The 18087-nt window shown below is 42.1% G+C and overlaps 1 protein-coding gene across 1 annotated transcript in view; it reads left to right on the forward strand.

Moving 5' to 3' along the window:
- Nucleotides 1-17847, forward strand: part of JHY (junctional cadherin complex regulator) — a 76965-nt gene extending 59118 nt beyond the window's left edge. The window contains exons 5-8 of the mRNA XM_052653161.1: nucleotides 907-1201; nucleotides 14495-14575; nucleotides 15350-15478; nucleotides 17650-17847. Coding sequence (XP_052509121.1) covers nucleotides 907-1201; nucleotides 14495-14575; nucleotides 15350-15478; nucleotides 17650-17847 — 703 coding nt within the window. The remainder of the gene's footprint in view (nucleotides 1-906; nucleotides 1202-14494; nucleotides 14576-15349; nucleotides 15479-17649) is intronic.
- Nucleotides 17848-18087: the final 240 nt, after the last annotated feature.

An 18087-nucleotide genomic window follows, 5' to 3' on the forward strand; every position in this document is an offset into this window, starting at 1 on the left:
GTTTCTCAAGGCTAGTGAATGAGTTTTTTACTAATCTGCCTTTTTATTGAGGCTGTATCTCTTCAGGGCTTCCATGGTGGCTCAGATAGTAAAGAATCTGCCTGCAATGCAGGAGATTCTGGGTTCGATCCCTTGGTCGGAAAGATCCCCTGGAGTATGGGATCTTCAAGGGTGAGAGCCTTAGTGTAGGTATCTCACTTCTGATTCCCTGCCCCACACAAGGCCAAGGTCTGACATATCTAATACCAGTGTTAAATGGTAAAATGCAAGCACTTAGGTTCAAAATTCCCTCAAAAAAAGCTATAGCTTCAGCTCATCCAAAATCTGCTTTAGTTTTAGTTCCTGTTTAGTTGGTTGTCTTTGAAGATTCCCCATCTCTCTTACAAATTCATTTATATAATTAAAAGGATATTTGTTTAATTTAATCCACCATATTCAGGTATTTTGTGGTGGAAAGGCCTTTGATTTTTCAGAATGGCGTTTTTTCTATTCTGAATGCAGTAAATGAAAGTTCTAAGTAAGAGCTAGAATATCCTAAAGAAAAAACTAGGATATTATGAATAATAATATAATTATGAAAAGATTAAAGGACATTAATTTGATTGTCATGCATGTTAAGTCACTTCAGTCAAGTCCAACTCTTTGCAACCCCATGGACTATAGCCCACCAGGCTCCTCTGTCCATGGGGTTCTCCAAGCAAGAATACTGGAGTGGGTTGCTACTTCCTCCTCCAGGGGATCTTCCCAATCCAAGGATGGAACCTGCGTCTCTTATGTCTCCTGCATTGGCGGTGGGTTCTTTGGAAGTAGTAGATACAGTAAATCAATGGTTCATGAAGACTTTTATGCTAAGTCTTATGTATCTACATTTTAACAGATTTGTGCTTTTTTTGTTTTTCCTTTAAGGAAATTTCATTCTTCCTCTGAGGAACAACCTGCTAAGGCTTCCCCAGATTCCCGGCTCTCCCAGATAATGGAGCAGCATCAGCAAGCCCTGCTGCAGCTGACAGAGGTGCAGCCCCACGAAGGGGCCTCACCCGGGCTCACCCTTCCACCCATACTCTCAAGGGTGGAGAGTGAATCCCAACTCAGTTCAGAGAAAAGCCAAAGAAACCAAGTGAAAATCAGCCGCAGCAATTCTGAAAGCTATCTGTTTCAATTGGAAAAGGAGAAAAAGCATAGGAAAAGAAGCAGCATTAAGGTAATAACAGCATCTTACTTAACGTTCCATGTTGATAATATTCATGGTCCTTGATTTTCATTCCCCTTATCATAGGCCTGGAATAGGGATGCTCCTCTTCCTCCTCTTTCTCTTCTTCCTGCCCCCGTCCCCTAAGAACTCTTCCTTGACTCTCATCTCAACCTCAGCTCCTGCAGTAAAACACCCAGGACAGCCAATGACTGCAGTTTTCTTCTGAAATGTTTGCTTTACTGAGTTCTGTGTTTACTATAACTTAATACTATACTATAAGATTCACCATGGGTTGGGGGGTGGGGTGGGAGGGAGGTTCAAGAGAGAGGGGACATATGTATACCTTTGGCTGATTCATGTTGATATATGGCAGAAACCAATAAAACACTGTAAAGCAATTATCCTTCAATGAAAATATTTTTAAAACAACAACAAAAAGATTCACCATCATTAGCACCTTTGTGCACTGAAGTCTTTCCCATCAGGTCTGCTTTGCTAAATAAAGGAAATGGGGGTGGGAGGCAAAAAAGGAAGGTTTCCAGGAAGAAATGAAGGAGTCTTTTTATGTCCTTTGTGTTTCTCCACTGTTCCAAACAATAAAAACTCCTCAGGAGAGACACTCGTTTCCAGTGTCAGATACTAAGGGAAAAGCTGGAAAATGCTTTAAGGGGCAACAGGTAAAGACTTGCTTGGAAGCAATAGGCCTGTAGTGGATGGGCCCTCCCAGGAACAGACTCTGAAATGGAGATTTGTGAGCTGGAGCCCTCCTCCTCCAGAACCACCCCTGGGAGGGAGGGAGCAGGCAGGGCGGGGCGAGGGAAAGGCGGCAGCTTTGAGGCTCAAAGCGAACGCTTCAGCCAAGCCCCCGAGGGTTCTGAAGTTGGTATGGCCCTTTAGAGGCAAGGCACCAGCTGTTCCCTGACACGGATCAGCCACTGGCTGTTTGTTGCCTGTCTGTGGGGAAGGGTAGTAACTTTGGGCACGGCTACTTTGGGCTGCTGCCGCTGCTGCTGCTGCTAAGTCGCTTCAGTCCTGTCCGACTCTGTGCGACCCCATAGACGGCAGCCCACCAGGCTCCCCTGTCCCTGGGATTCTCCAGGCAAGAACACTGGAGTGGGTTGCCGTTTCCTTCTCCAATGCATGAAAGTGAAAAGTGAAAGTGAAGTCGCTCAGTCGTGTCCGACTGTTAGCGACCCCATAGACCGCAACATACCAGACTCCTCTGTCCATGGGATTTTCCAGGCAAGAGTACTGGAGTGGGGTGCCATTGCTACTACTTTGTTAATCTGGTAGTAACTGTGGGCTACTCCATCTGAGTGAGGGCAGTTCTCAGGGAGGGACTCGACTGTGAGCCACGGAAGACGACACTCAGCAGCTGGGGGCACAAGAGTCTGGATCCAGGGGAGCGTCCACTCTCAGGCAGATTTAGGAAGCCATCCTCAGTTCAACTCAACACATATGTGTTGAATTCCTTCCAGGACCCGGTGTCAGGTGCTGGGGGATGTATAGTGAACGAGTGGCAGGAGTGGACAATTACCCGGAACTGGGAAAGGCTCGCAGGCACGTGGCTTCAGTATCATATTGAAATATGAGAGGCAGGGTGGACACAGAGGAGCACAGAGCGGGCACACATCCCCACCTGGGGGTCAAGCAGAGTTTCAGGGGTGATCGTGAGGTGTCTGAGAGGACGTTCACGAATTAACAGAAGACGAAAGACTGAAAGCATTTCAGGCAGAGGGACCAGTGTGAGCAAATGTTCTGAAGTGCGTGAGAACACAAAGCATGCTGGGAACTGAAGCAATTCAAGGCTGCTGTCACTCAAATGGGCTTCCCTGGTGGCTCAGACGGTAAAGAAGTGGGCATGGCAACTCATTCCAGAATTGTTGTCTGGAGAATCCCATGGACAGAGGAGCCTGGCAGGCTACAGTCCATGGGGTTGCAAAGAGTTGGACACAACTGAGCGACTAAGCACAGCACAGTCGCTCAAACTGGGAGGCTTGAGTGTTGAGAGATGACAGTGAAGAAATAGGTCAGGGAGTTGAGGGGGTTGGGTAGGTCTGCCAGTATCTTGCTTGTCATTGGTGGAATGAGGGCTCTAATCTCTAGGCTGGAGGGTAGAGGTGCCGGTCAGCGGAGGCACTGAAGAATCTTAACCACAATTAGCTTAGTCTTTTTATTTTATTTTATGGGATTAACATTGACCTTTATTTTCTGTTCGTAACTGTTCATAGTTTCTGTTTTGTTTTTTTTTTTTTTGAACTGAGCATGCATTACTTTTATAACCAGAAGGTTAATAAAACAACTGAAAAGAAGAGATGAGACAAAAAGGACTAGGGTGAAAAATTGGGGTATAGTCACAAGACATCAAAAGATACTAATGAAAAGTTTCACGTCAAAGACATTCAAATAAGGTGACAGTTTTAATTATAATGGTCAAATCCTTAGCACTTCTTGAGTTCAGAGGGAAGAAATACTTTTCAATGAAAATAAAGGTCTGTAAAAAACGAGGCTTTCATTTATTCTTTCCTATTGTTTATGTTTTTCTGTCCTCCATTTATTATTAACCAGTTATATTTCCTGAGCAACTATTCTATTACTAGTCCTGCTTCAGATACTTTATCAGATTCAGTATCAGGAACAGGGATAATATGCTTTACAGTTAAATATGAAGAATTTCAGTCATGGGTGGTTAATTGAGGGCTTTATTTCTCTTCTGTTTTATTGTGCTTTTGATCATGTTATTGCTCATTAGTCTGTTTTCTGGTGTGTGGATAAGTGAAAAGATACAGACACAAAATTAACTGTCAGTTCAGTCACATACTGATCAAATGAGGGTCTTGCAAAGAAATTACAGTAAGTCCCCTGACACGTTTCCTGCTCATTTTTGGCCAGAATGTGTATGTGTTCATCGGATGATTTATGGATTAACAGATAACTAGTGGTTTAAATGGCTCTTTCCCCTTAGTCAGCAGTTTACATGGAAACACTAAAGCATGTGATGCCAGAACTGACGGTGGTTTTCTGGTTAGCAGTCATCAGATTTAGAACCTTATTCTTAGCCTCTGTAGTAGAGAGCTAGATCCTACTAACATTCCTTTTTATTGCTTTTTTAAAAATTTAATTGGAGGCTAATTACTTTCCAGTATTGTGGTGGTTTTTGCCATATATTCACATGAATCAGCCATGGGTGTACATGTGTTCCCCATCCTGAACCCCACTCCCACCTCCCTCCCCATCCCATCACTCAGGGTCATCCCAGTGCACCAGCCCTGAGCACCCTGCCTCATGAATCGAACCTGGACTGGTGATCTGTTTCACATATGATAATATACATGTTTCAATACTATTCTCTCAAATCATCCCACCCTCGCCTTCTCCCACAGAGTCCAAAGTCTGTTTTTTACATCTGTGTCTCTTTTACTGTCTCACATATAGGATCATCGTTACCATCCTTCTAAATGCCATATATATGCATTAATACTGTATTGGTGTTTTTCTTTCTGACCTACTTCACTCTGTATAATAGGCCCCAGTTTCATCCACCTCATTAGAACTGATTTAAATGCATTCTTTTTAATAGCTGAGTAATATTCCATTGTGTATATGTACCACAGCTTTCTTATCCATTCGTCTGCCAGTGAACATCTAGGTTGCTTCCCTGTCCTGGCTATTATAAACAGTGCTGCGATGAACATTGGGGGTACACATGTCTCTTTCAATTCTGGCTTCCTCGGTGTGTATGCCCAGTAGTGGGATTGTTGGGTCATAAGGCACTTCTATTTCCAGTTTTTTAAGCACTCTCCACACTGTTCTCCATAGTGGCTGTACTAGTTTGCATTCCCACCAACAGTATAAGAGGGTTCCCTTTTCTCCACACCCTCTCCAGCATTTATTGTTTGTAGACTTTTTGATAACAGCCATTCTGACCAATGTGAGATGGTACCTCATTGTGGTTTTGATCTGCATTTCTCTGATAATAAGTGATGTTGAGCATCTTTTCATGTGTTTGTTAGCCATCTGTATGTCTTCTTTGGAGAAATGTCTGTTTAGTTTTTTGGCCAATTTTTTGATTGGGTCATTTATTTTTCTGGACTTGAGCTGCAGGAGTTGCTTGTATATTTTTGAGATTAATTCTTTGTCAGTTGCTTCATATGCTATTATTTTCTCCCATTCTGAAGGCTGTCTTTTCACCTTGCTTAGAGTTTCCTTTGTTGTGCAAAAGCTTTTAAGTTTAATTAGGTCTCATTTGTTTATTTTTGTTTTTATTTCCATTACTCTGGGAGGAGGGTCATAGAGCATCCTGATATGATTTATGTCCAAAAGTGTTTTGCCTATGTTTTCCTCTAGGAGTTTTATAGTTTCTGGTCTTACGTTTAGATCTTTAATCCATTTTGAGTTTATTTTTGTGTATGGTGTTAGAAAGTGTTCTAGTTTCATTCTTTTACAAGTGGTTGACCAGTTTTCCCAGCACCACTTGTTAAAGAGATTGTCTTTTCTCCATGGTATATTCTTGCCTCCTTTGTCAAAGATAAGGGGTCTATAGGTGCGTGGATTTCTCTCTGGGCTTTCTGTTTTGTTCCATTGATCTATGTTTCTATCTTTGTGCCAGTACCATACTGTCTTGATGACTGTAGTTTTGTAGTATAGCCTAAAGTCACACAGGTTGATTCCTCCAGTTCCATTCTTCTTTCTCAAGATTGCTTTGGCTATTCAAGGTTTTCTGTATTTCCATACAAATTGTGAAATTATTTGTTCTAGTTCTCTGAAAAATACTGTTGGTAGCTTGATAGGGATTGCATTGAATCTATAGATTGCTTTAGGTAGTATACTCATTTTCACTATATTGATTCTTCCAATCCATCCATGAACATGGTATATTTCTCCATCTATTTGTGTCCTCTTTGATTTCTTTCATCAGTGTTTTAATAGTTTTCTATATATAGGTCTTTTGTTTCTTTAGGTAGCTTTATTCCTAAGTATTTTATTCTTTTCATTGCAATGGTGAATGAAATTGTTTCCTTAATTTCTCTTTCTGTTTTCTCATTGTTAGTATATAGGAATGCAAGGGATTTCTGTGTGTTAATTTTATATGCTGCAACTTTACTATATTCAGCTTAGCCTTTTTAGAAAGACTGTTCTGGCTATGTCATACAGAGTAGATAGATGCAGAGCACACCAGGAATAGGGGGTTGTGAGCTAAAAGCTCATGTGGGAGGCTCAGAAAAAAAAGGAAAGGGTGGCCTTAAAGAGAACAAGGGAAAGTGGACTAGAATGACAGTTCTAATATTAGAGAGAAGGAAAGGAGGACCAGCTTACTGTGTCCTCCTAAGAGAAGACCTCAGAGGTTGATGGACATGAAACACCTCAGCCCACTGCCACAGCCCCCACCCAAGAGCCCACACAGCCCAGGTCTTCAACTCACTCACAACCTGGGGTCCTTACCACCACCCATTCCCATACCCCCACCCAGGCTCCTTGAGCTCTTTGTCTGACCTTCCCTCACATCCTCTGTCCTAATTCTTGCCCAGGCCATGGAGACCACTATCAGCTGTTTGGAGCTGGGATAATCCCCAGTTTTACAGTATTAAGAAGAAATGTGTTCCTGGGATCATAAGTAACTTATTTTTCCACCAAAACATCATTATATGCTTAGGTTACATTACAGTTAGTTTCTGAGGTACAATTAGTACTGTTTTCAAGTACTTCATAAACAGAATAGTTTGTACACCGGACTAGGAAGCCAGACACCATGTGTATTATTACTTCTATGGGGAAATGTATTCAGAGCTTAGGAACCAGCACATTCTCAAGATGAGGATGTCCCGTCCCTCTAGAACTTATGAGTTATCAGGGCCTAAGAAAGAGTTCAAACACACCACTTTGGATGAGAACCTTCTGGGTTAGGGTTCCTACCAACTGTGGATTATTTTAGCTCAATCTCTAGTGAGCAGGGATCAGTGGAAGTTGCACACTTGGCCATTTCTAAATTTCCATCACCTAATCTCTGCATAACTTGGCAAGTTATTAATTCACCTGAGCCCCTAGTTCCCCATTTGAGCAATTAAGAGTTGTTCTTTTGGTGGATTTCATTTGACAGTTAAATGAAATACCATTTTAAAACCTTAGATTGTTGTTGTTTTAGTCACTAAGTCATGTTCGACTCTTTTCAACCTCATAGACTGTAGCCTGCCAGGCTCCTCTGTCCATGGGATTCTCCAGGCAAGAATACTGGAGTAGGTTGCCATTTCTTCCTCCAAGGGATCCTCCTGACCCAGGGATCAAACCCCTGTCTCCTGCATCTCCTACACTTGCAGATGGATTCTTTACCACTGAGCCACCAAGGAAACCCCAAAACCTTAGCTTAGTACCTAGTGAAGAATAGATGCAACTAGATGTTCATTTCCCTTCCCTTCCTTCTCCTCCTGTAGTCTGAATTTGCATTTTACCTGGGAGGGTAGAGGAGAGGCCCAGGTGATGGTGGGTATCACCAGACATCTAAGATCTGGAAGAGAGGGAAGAGGAAGAAAGAGAACTTCCACTTACTGCTTCCCAAGCCCTCTTTAAACTTGGGAAACCCCTCCCTTCTTGCTCTCTCTCGGGGATGCTACAATCCACTCATACCCATTTTCTCCATCCAAGACGTTCAGCCTACATCCGACAAAGACAAAGAAGCACTCTTTGTCTGGGGAGCCATTCCAAAAGCTACAATCATTGAGAACCAAGCTATTTGTATAGGACAGCAGGTAGCCGGGGCCCCAGACACAGGGACTCATTACCCAGATCAGGCCCATTTCCCAGTCAAAGCAAATCTCTTGGTCGCCAAGGGAATTGACTTGAATCACAGTAAAAATCTGAGGATTTGTCAAGATAATAGGCCTGAGCACCGTCCCTCTTCTCCTGGCAGTTATATTGTGACTGATTTATGAATACTCAGCATTGTCCATGCCACTGAATCCAGACGTCAGGCAGTGAGAGATTAACCCAGTGCAAGGGATGATAAACAGTATAAAAATATCCACTGTGACCTGCACAGAATAACTGCTTAAGGAGTTCTCTGACAGCTGTGCAGAGCTGAGCCACAGTAATTAACTCATGTGTTTGTTGTCACAGACAATCTGGGTATTGCTGCTCGACTGCTTCTAAGAAGAGGTTTATTTGGATTAAGTTTAGTAACTGCAGAGCAAATTTCCTTCTCTTGCTGTTCCCCAGTATTGGAGACATTGTTTTCTATCCCATCACTAAGTAACTCTCTCACCCTTACACATCTGAGGAATGTTCTGGGGGAGAGTCCTGCAGTGTCCCCCCACATCAGGGCATGACCTCTCAGAGTTGACACAAGTCCTCCCGGGGACAGTTGATGTCATGTTCAGTTCAGGCAGCTTTTGCCCCTAGTTTACAGTAAAAGTCCGTCTTCTAGCTTGAGAAGCATGATGGACGGATGGCAGAAACCTTCCACAAGGAAATCCTATGCCGAACTCTGCCAAAGTCATGACCCATGGACACCGGTTCCAAGGGGCAGGTCTGGCCTGGTCAGTCATCAACTAGAGCCAGAGTTGGCTAATGTCAGCCCATGGGCATCTCACACAAAGACTAGCAGTGAACCCCACTGGAGATTTGTTGAAAATGTGCTTTTATTTTCCTCATGTTTGGAGACCTAATGAGACTATTATTGTTGGTGTAATTTTTAAAAATTTGAGGGCATCACGCTGTCGTGACCTTTTGGTCTTGTAACAGCCAACGAGAGGTAAATCAAAGTAAATTCTAGGGATTATTTGCCTATGACAGCCTTTTGAAGAGACAGAAAGTAGATTAGTGGTTGCCTAGGGCTAGAGGGAGAGAGGGGAGGGGCGTGATTGCTGATGGGTATGGGGTCTCTTTTTAGGATAATGAAAATGTTTTAAAATTGGATTGTGGTGACTCTTGCACAGCTTGATAGCTACACTAAAAACTACTGACTTGTACAACTTCAAATGGGTGAATGTGGTGGTGTGTGAATTTTATCTCAATAAAGCTGTTAAAAAGATTTTTGATGGAAAGGGATCAAACAAAATTACATCACTGAGAACCAATCAAGATTACTTGAGGCTAACAAGTGAATCCAGGATTTTTCATTGCCGGTCACCCAGAACAAACTCTGTCAGGAGCCCTGGCACTCCCTTGAGAAACGTCCCTTCTTATTTTCGCTGGCAGCAGCTCACCCTGTCAAGGGGTCAGCAGCGTTTGGAGATGCCCCTTTCGGTCCACACTCTCTCTTTCACGTCAATCTGCAGTACTGGACCCTCGGTTCTGTCTTCCTGTGACCGTCATGACATCCAATCCAGGTGATAGTAAGAACTTGGACGGGGCAGCAATAAGCAATTACTCATGCTTCACAATCTGTCTTTGTGAGTCGGTGGGATGATTAAGGCTAAGCTGCTTCAGACTAAGGCTGTGATTTCTGGGCACTAATCATTTCTTTCTCTCAGTTTTGGACAAACTGGATTTGTGACTTGGACATGAGTAGGTTCCCTCCTTTTTCATCTTTGGTTTACTTTGGCAAATAGATAGTAACTTAGTGATTATGCTGAAAACAATGGCACAGGTGACACAGGCCAGGTGAAGAACAAATTCGCAGTTGCCAAGAATAGGATATCTGAGCTCATTCACCTATTAAAAATCAGCAGAGGTTTTAAAATGTGATAATACTCAGCGTCATCAAGATCTGCACAAAAGGAGCATTCTTCTGCCTCCTTAACAGAAGTGTTCATGAATGGCCCTGAATACGCTCACAATTCTGTTTCAATAATCTCATTTCTCTTCAGAGAAGTGAAGAAATAATTGAGAAGTGAGAAGAGAAGAAATAATTGTGAAGAAATAATGAGTGGCCCACAGACAGTGCTCATCCCTGTGTGCGTATGTTGTGTGTGTGTGTCAGTCACTCAGTTGTGTCCGACTCTGTGACCCCATGGACTGTAGCCCACCAGGCTCCTCTGTCCAAGGGATTCTCCAGGCAAAAGCACTGAAGTGGGTTGTCATTTCCTTCTCCAGGGGATCTTCCCAACCCAGGGATCGAACCCACGTTTCCTGTATTGCAGGTGGACTCTTACTGTCTGAGCCACCAGGGAAGTCCCCTCAGTTTTCAGATATTATAAAAATTCCATTGTTAGGGAGGAAACTGAGGCACACTAACCCCCCACCCCAGGCCTCTATTTGCCAGTCCAAAATCTAGCGTACACCCTCCTACTCTCCACCCCCAGTGGAATGAGCTGCACACAGACAGCCTTTTGCCGGGGAGAGGGTCTCAGGAGCCCATCTGGTGGCCTGTGTTGGGGGAGGCTGGCCAGGGTCAAGGGCTGTGGGTGGTGGGGAGCAGGAGGAGGGGTGTGGTTGGAGGAGCAGCTGCTGTGTGTGTGCATGGGGGGCAGTCAGTGCTGAATAGGGGACCCCAGCTGGGGTTCCATAATGATCTATACAGTCCATGGAATTCTCCAGGCCAGAATACTGGAGTGGGTAGCCTTTCCCTCCTCTAGGGGATCTTCCCAACCCAGGGATCAAACCCAGGTCTCCCACATCGCAGGCAGATTTTTTACCAGCTGAGTCACAAGGGAGGCCTGTGCTCATCCCTAGGACATCTTAAATGTTCAACATTTGGAGAAAGCACTAAATAATTCAACTACAAAGAGACAATAGCATGTTATACACAGAAAATATTCAGCGGCAGGGAAATACAGTGTCATGCTAACCTCAGTGAAAAATAACAAAATAATTTGTAGCATAGGGACAATTTTAGAAAAGTAGGAGCAGACACATCTAAAGGGCAGGAAGCAGCTGTAGTGGTTTTTCTGGGTGATGACTCCATTCTCTTAAAGGAGATTTATGATTTTTAAGTGGCTTCAGTGAACACTATTTCTTCTATATACTTAATGTTATTAATGTTCTAGTCATTTTAGTCCAAAGCCTTCTTTGACCCTGATGCTGGGAAAGATTGAGGTCAGGAGGAGAAGGGGGCAACAGAGGATGAGATGGTTGGATGGCATCATAGATTCAGTAAACATGAGTTTGAGTAAACTCCAGGAGACAGTGAAGGACAGGGAAGCCTGGTGTGCTGCCGTCCATGGGGTCACAAAAAGTTGGACACAACTGAGCAACTGAACAACAAAGCCTTCTTTAAGAAAGGATCTTCTTTGATCTTTTAAGATTAGATGCACTGAAAGAGTTTTGACTATAAATGTCATTATATAATATAATGTTATATTAACATTCTAATAATGCAAATACTATTTACAGAACTTTCATCCTTGCAGTGTAGAACTATTGCCTAAATGGCACATGACTTTGGCCCTTTGAAGCCCCAAGATGTACCATGAAAATTCTGTAGGACCACAGAAATATTGCCTTCAGCTACAAGTCATAGAATTGCTATTTACAACAACTTGAAAAATTCTTGAGTTCATTCTTCTTACATATAGTTACAAGCAGGTAGTTGCACTGGTGCTTCCAGAGCTCAAAACATCAGAACCAGTATTTATGATTCTCTTGTTCTTTTTTCCCTTTCCTGGCCTCAAGACTGCTGTTAGCTCCAGAAATTACATCCACATTCAAGACAAGATCAAGGGAAAGGGGAGGGGCTGTCGCAGTCTGAATAAAAGTTTTCCAAGATGCACCCTCTAGCTCACATCTCAAAGGCCAGAGCTCAGTGCTGGGATCTGGGAAAAAGAGAATTTGGCTCTAAGCCTGGGAAATAGCAATGGAGAAGCTAAGTGATCTGACCTCCAGGTAGTCAGTTAATAGTCCCTGTGAGAAGTAACAGTTGATCCATGTGTATATGTAAATTCACTGTTAAGATTTGAGAATTATATGCAGTAACTATATGATGAAATGTTCCATTTTTAAAGTCTCTTGACTATCTCTGCCAAATTCTCTCTTAGGAAAGAACACATTAGATATAGTGTATATACCCACTCCAGTATTCTTGGGCTTCCCTTGTGGTAAATGTGGGAGACCTCGGTTCAATCCCTGGGTTGGAAAGATCCCCTGGAGAAGGGAAAGGCTACCCACTCCAGTATTCTGGTCTGGAGAATTCCATGGACTGTATAATCCATGGGGTCACAGAGTCAAACTTGACTGAGCTACTTTTACTTTCCCTTTTCAATAATTAACAGGAACTTTCAACATTTAGAAAAATGCCTTGTCATTAGCATATAAATAGGTGGTACCATGTACAGTTCAGAACTGCCACCTCCACGGTATGGCTGTTTATTCTAAGCACCAATTTCAATGTGCCCCAAGATCATTACTGTCACCCAAACCATCTCTTTGGCCTCGTCCTTCCTACCCTTCCCAGGCGGCACTAGTGGTAAAGAACCTGACAGCCAGTGCAGGAGATGTTAGGAGACGGGGGCTCAATCCCTGGCTTAGGACGATCCCCTGGAGGAGGGCACGGCAGCCCACTCCAGTATTCTTGCCTGGAGAGTCCCAAGGACAGAGGAGTCTGAGGGGCTACAGTCCATAGAGTTGCAAAGACTTAGACATGACTGAAGTGACTTAGCATGCATGCACCCTTCCCAAGGAAGACAACCAAAGGAGCTCACAAATTAAAGGACATGGTTACCACAAGGGCATCTGCTGCAAATAACAAGTCAGATTTCCTGTCAAAAGCAGGAATTTGGCAAAAATCTCAATCTGTCCTACAATCAGGAGCACCTTAGTATTTTTCCTGCCTACTACTGTGCTCACGTGTCATAATTTAATAATTAAATGGCCTTGTTTTATATCATCCCTTTAAATATGCAATAGTGATAATAGTTATCATATAAAATTACCTGTGAAGTGAAGTGAGGTGAAAGTTGCTCAGTCGTGTCTGACTCTTTGTGATCCCATGGACTATACAGTCCATGGAATTCTCTACGCCAGAATACTGGAGTGGGTAGTCTTTCCCTGCTCCTGGGATCTTCCCACCCAGGGACTGAACCCAGGTCTCTTGTATTGTAGGCAGATTGTTTAACAGCTGAGACACAAGGGAATCAAAATTACCTGTACCCTTCAACATATCCAGAATCAAACTGAATACAATGAGTTTCTCAGTGGGTCTTCCTTAGACTCTTAAGCTTTACATGTTTCTGTTCTTTTGAATCTTAACATCAGACAGGGCACTCTCCCTTTGAAGCAGTGTGCTTATCTGAGCCATTTATTGATAGATAGCCTCTTCCAGGGAGATCATTTGGTTCAGTGAATGGTGCAAAACTAGACATACCTGTCAGTAGCAGCAGAGTAGGAATGTGTCTGTCGTGTTAAAAATATTAATAACAAATCTACCATATGACCCAGCAACCCCACTACCAATCATGCACCCTGAGGAAACCATAGTTGAAAAAGACACATGTACCCCAGTGTTCAAAGCAGCACTGTTTACAATAGCCAGGACACAGAAGCAACCTAAATGTCCACTGACAGATGAATAAAGATGATGTGGAACACATACCCAATGGAATATTATTCAGCCGTAAGAAAAGAATGAATTTGAGCCAGTTCTAGTGAGGTGGATGAGCCTAGAGCCTATTATACAGAGTCAAGTCAGAAGGAGAAAAACAAATATAGTATATTAACACATCTATGTAGAATCTAGGAAAATTATGTTGATGAACCTATTTTCAGGGAAGGAATGGAGACACAAATGCAGAAATGGATTTGTGGACACAGTGGGGGAAGGAGAGAGTGGCATCAACATACACATACTATCAGGTCTAAGAAGGATAGCTGGTGAGAAGCTGCTGTGTAGCACAGGAAGCCCAGTCTGGTGCTCTGTGATGACCTGGAGGGATGGGATTGGGGGAGAGGAGGAAGGCTAGAGAGGAAAGGAATGTATGTATAATTAGGGTTGATTCGCATTGTATAATTAGGGTTGATTCGCATTGTTGTATGGCAGAAACCAACACAACGTTGTAAAAAAGTTTTTAAATATTTAAACTAAAAAAATAGGAAAAAACGGTTTTTAAAAAAGTTAATAACAAAGCAGCACTTTACTCACTTCAAATTTTTTATTTATAATTTTCAGAATTTCAGTGTTTTTTATTGCAGAAGTGGAAAAGTCCACACATGTCAGCCCACCAGCTACAAATTACCAAGGACACTGTTATCAATGACGACCATTAAAATGGAAGAACTGTCAGGACACACCCACTCCCCTGAGGTCCACACAGGCCACCAGTCTTCGTTTCGCTTCTCCCCTTTCTCACGTGGCTACGACAACTTGGAAGGGGCGGCGGGGGGGGGGGGAACATACAAGTCTCTAAAAAAAACTCTCTCTTTGATTGTATTTTCAAGAGCTCCAAGCTGAAAGGTTATCAGAACAGAGACGTGAAACTTGGAGGCCTCGGACCTGACCTTGAGTCTATCAGAGACAAAGTGAGTGGGAGGTACCTACAGCATTTCCAGGCTCAGATCTGTCCTTTGTCTTCCAGCAGAACTGTATAGAGAGACCCCCGGAAGCAAGTTCTAATTCAAACATCTCCCTCTGAATAGAGACCCCTCTGAAATAGCACTGGTATTAATAATATGCCCCGGGCACTCCTCCTACCATGAAATACAATTACTCAGCCAATGTTGTTTTATGTATCCACCTTTTAAGTCAGTTTTAAAGGCCCAAACAGAAAAGTGGGGCACATGCCCATGAAAAGAGATGTGTGTGTTATGTGGTTGTTGGGCTTTCCCAATAGAGTTATCTTTATAATACTCAAGAGTGGCTACAGAGAAGACACTCAGGATAAGAGTTTCCCAACCCATGAAAAGTGCATCCACTTTACTCTCTTTCCTCTAGTGAAAGGAGATCTTCATTTAATGTGTTTTAACTGCAGTTGCACTCAAGGCATAAAAAGAGAGTAGAGTTCAAAGTTGGACGCAAGAATGAATATAAATTGGGTAAACGCAACAAAGCAGAGGCTGAATGTGATTTAGCCCCTGTTAAAGGAACACTGGGTGTATTAGTCCCCCCTTGAGAGAGAATGATTTCTAGGAGAAACATTAATTTAACCATTTCTCTGCTGTCACACGTGGTAATCCCATTTCCCCTGTGCTAATGATACTGTATGCCCAGCTCACTAAAATTAGTGTCACTTGAAAGAGAGAACAGAGCAATCTAGCAGGACCTGTGAGTCACTCTCCCTGCGCTTCTCTGAACAGATGCAGAAATTAATACAGCAAAAGGAATATGCTAAACAAGTGAAGGAATACAACATGAAGGCACTATCCATCCCCCCAAAGCCACAAACAGCAGTTACTGAAAATAAATCTGCTGTCCCGCGGCAGAAGGTAAGAAACTCTCACCAAGGCAGTTCTCTGTTCAATTAGAATTAAAAGGAAATCTGTGTGACCTCATGACTTAAATTCCCCACATCTTTGGAACACAGAGGATGTTTTAGCTACTAGCATTCCTGCAGCACCCTGTCATTCACAGATATTGATGTAAGAGTGATACACCCACATATGCTGCTGGAAGGTTTTTCCCCTGAGGGTCACTATTATTTTTAATCCTCCATGTGTTCTCCTCCTAGCATTTCAAGTTTGTCACACAAGAATTGAATGCTTAGGTGGTTTTCTTTCTAAAAGAAACTAGTAATCCTGATTAACCATTAATTTCCTTCTCTACCACTAAATAAGTTTTAAGAAATTAGCATCTTCTTGCCATCTCTGGGTGCCAGTGTCAGAGGAAAGTTCTTCATGGTTTCAAGTTCACTCCCTACATTTTTCCTAAGGGATGGTACAATAGATATAGGTTCCTCTACCTAAGAAAATACTTTGGCCACTTGATGCAAAGAGTTGACTCACTGGAAAAGACCTTGATGCTGGGAAAGACTGAGGGCAGGAGAAGGAGGATGAGATGGTTGGATGGCAGCACTGATTCAATGGACATGAGTTTGAGCAAACTCTGGGAGATAGTGAAGGACAGGGAAGCCTGAAGTGCTGCAGCCCATGGGGTCGCAAAGAGTCAGACATGACTGAGCGACTGAACAACAACCCAAGAAAAATGATTTCATAAAATACAGAATGTTCTCCCTCTCAGAAGTCATCCAACTCTAAGTTGTGATATGAATGAAATACGTTCTATGGGGACACCGAGCTTTGCAGTACAAGTCGCTGCCTCAGTCCCAGCAAGGACGTGAGACCCTTTGCATGAGGGACAAGTGACCCTTTGGTGCTTTTAGGTATTTGTACTTCGTGTTCTCTTTCACAGACTCTCATGTTTTCTATCTATTGCCTTTCTTCCTCAGACCTTGAAGACCTCAGTCCTCTTGATTGAGTTTCCATGGTGCCATTTTTTCTTTTTTCTCCAAACCATTATTTTTTCATGAAAAATTCAAGGCAGCAAGTCTATAATTAGAAATTCCAACAGAAGTCACCTACACACACAGAGAAGTCTGGAGTTTTTCTGTTTTGGGAATTTTCTCCCTTCCAGAACTTATATATGTTGTATTTATCCCCATTTCAGCTCTCAGGAAACTCTTACTAAAATGTAAAACTATGGAGGGGAGATAAATTAGGAGTTTGGGATTAACATATACACACTTCTACATATAAAATAGATAAACAACAAGGAGCTACCGTATAGCACAGGGAACTATATTCAGTATCTTGTAATAACCCATCATGGGGAAGAATCTGAAAAAGTGTGTGTATGTGTGTGTGTATATATATATATATACACACACACATACACACACATATATATGTATATAAAACAGAATCACTTTGCTATATACCTGAAACTAACATTGTAAATTAACTATACTTCTATTTTTAATTTTAAAAAAGTATTAAAACATATAAAGGCAGATTTAGAAATCATATTTAGTGATCTCATTTTTATTGTAATGCCTTTCAGAACTGACAGCCCTGAATAAAGACTGCCTTTTTTCAGTATCCAGGTTTCTATAGGTATACCAAAAAAAAAAGAAAAAATAATTTTCAACCTCTAAAGAATATTTGCTAGAGGTCTAAGAGCCAGAAAAAAGAATAGTTGGTATAATAATGGAGGCTCAATTTTATCTCAACTACAGTGATGTCTTTGGTCTCAAGCTATAACAAGTCCTCTTTGGATGGAAAGGTCTGTTAATATCTCCTTAATAGAGGTTTGGTTTTAATAAGACTGCCAGAAGCTAAATAGATCAAACACATAAGAAATCTATTTTCAAGCACTTTAATAAAGCTCAGTTTTATAAAGAAAACATCCAAAGGCACAACTGTATGTATCAGTCTTCAACTATTTTTTTCCACAGCATATCATTACTTGGTTAATTTTATTTAAACTGTGTGTTATATTGCATTATTTGTATTTTCCATTTGGTCTCCATTTCCACCTATGTCTTAGTATATTACCTGTAGCAACAGTCTCCATTTATATTATCAATAAACCTTTTCTAAGACTAGATTTAAGGAATCCAGGGCTCCATTCCCATCTCAAATAAACTTTTATATGCTTTTAGGCTTTGGAATACGCTAAGACCATCCCCAAACCCAAACCTTCAAATCTGAGTGATCAAGCCTCAAAAGAAAAGAAAACTCCAACCCATGCTGGAAAAGAAGACACCTTACCTGAAATCTCACTGCTGGAAGTGCTACAGAACAGACACGAAAGGGAAAAACAGGCTGTGGCTGCTTTTAAAGTCCTTCACATTGTATAGACAGCATGTGTGTTGGAGACCAGAGACACTCGGGGAATGGACATGGAGGAGAGAAACTCCAACTTTAACTGCTCTGCACTAAGTGATGACCTCACGTCATCATCTAACTGCAGCCCATGTTTGCTTTGTATAGGATTTAAAATATGGAGTCCTAATTACAATACGGTGCCATATTTTACTTTCCAGGAAGAAAAACCATTTTAATTATTTATTTTCAAAATCAGTTAAAACTGGGGCTGA

The sequence above is a fragment of the Budorcas taxicolor genome, chromosome 15 (genome assembly GCF_023091745.1).
Source record: "Budorcas taxicolor isolate Tak-1 chromosome 15, Takin1.1, whole genome shotgun sequence".
In the NCBI taxonomy this organism is placed as follows: domain Eukaryota; kingdom Metazoa; phylum Chordata; class Mammalia; order Artiodactyla; family Bovidae; genus Budorcas; species Budorcas taxicolor.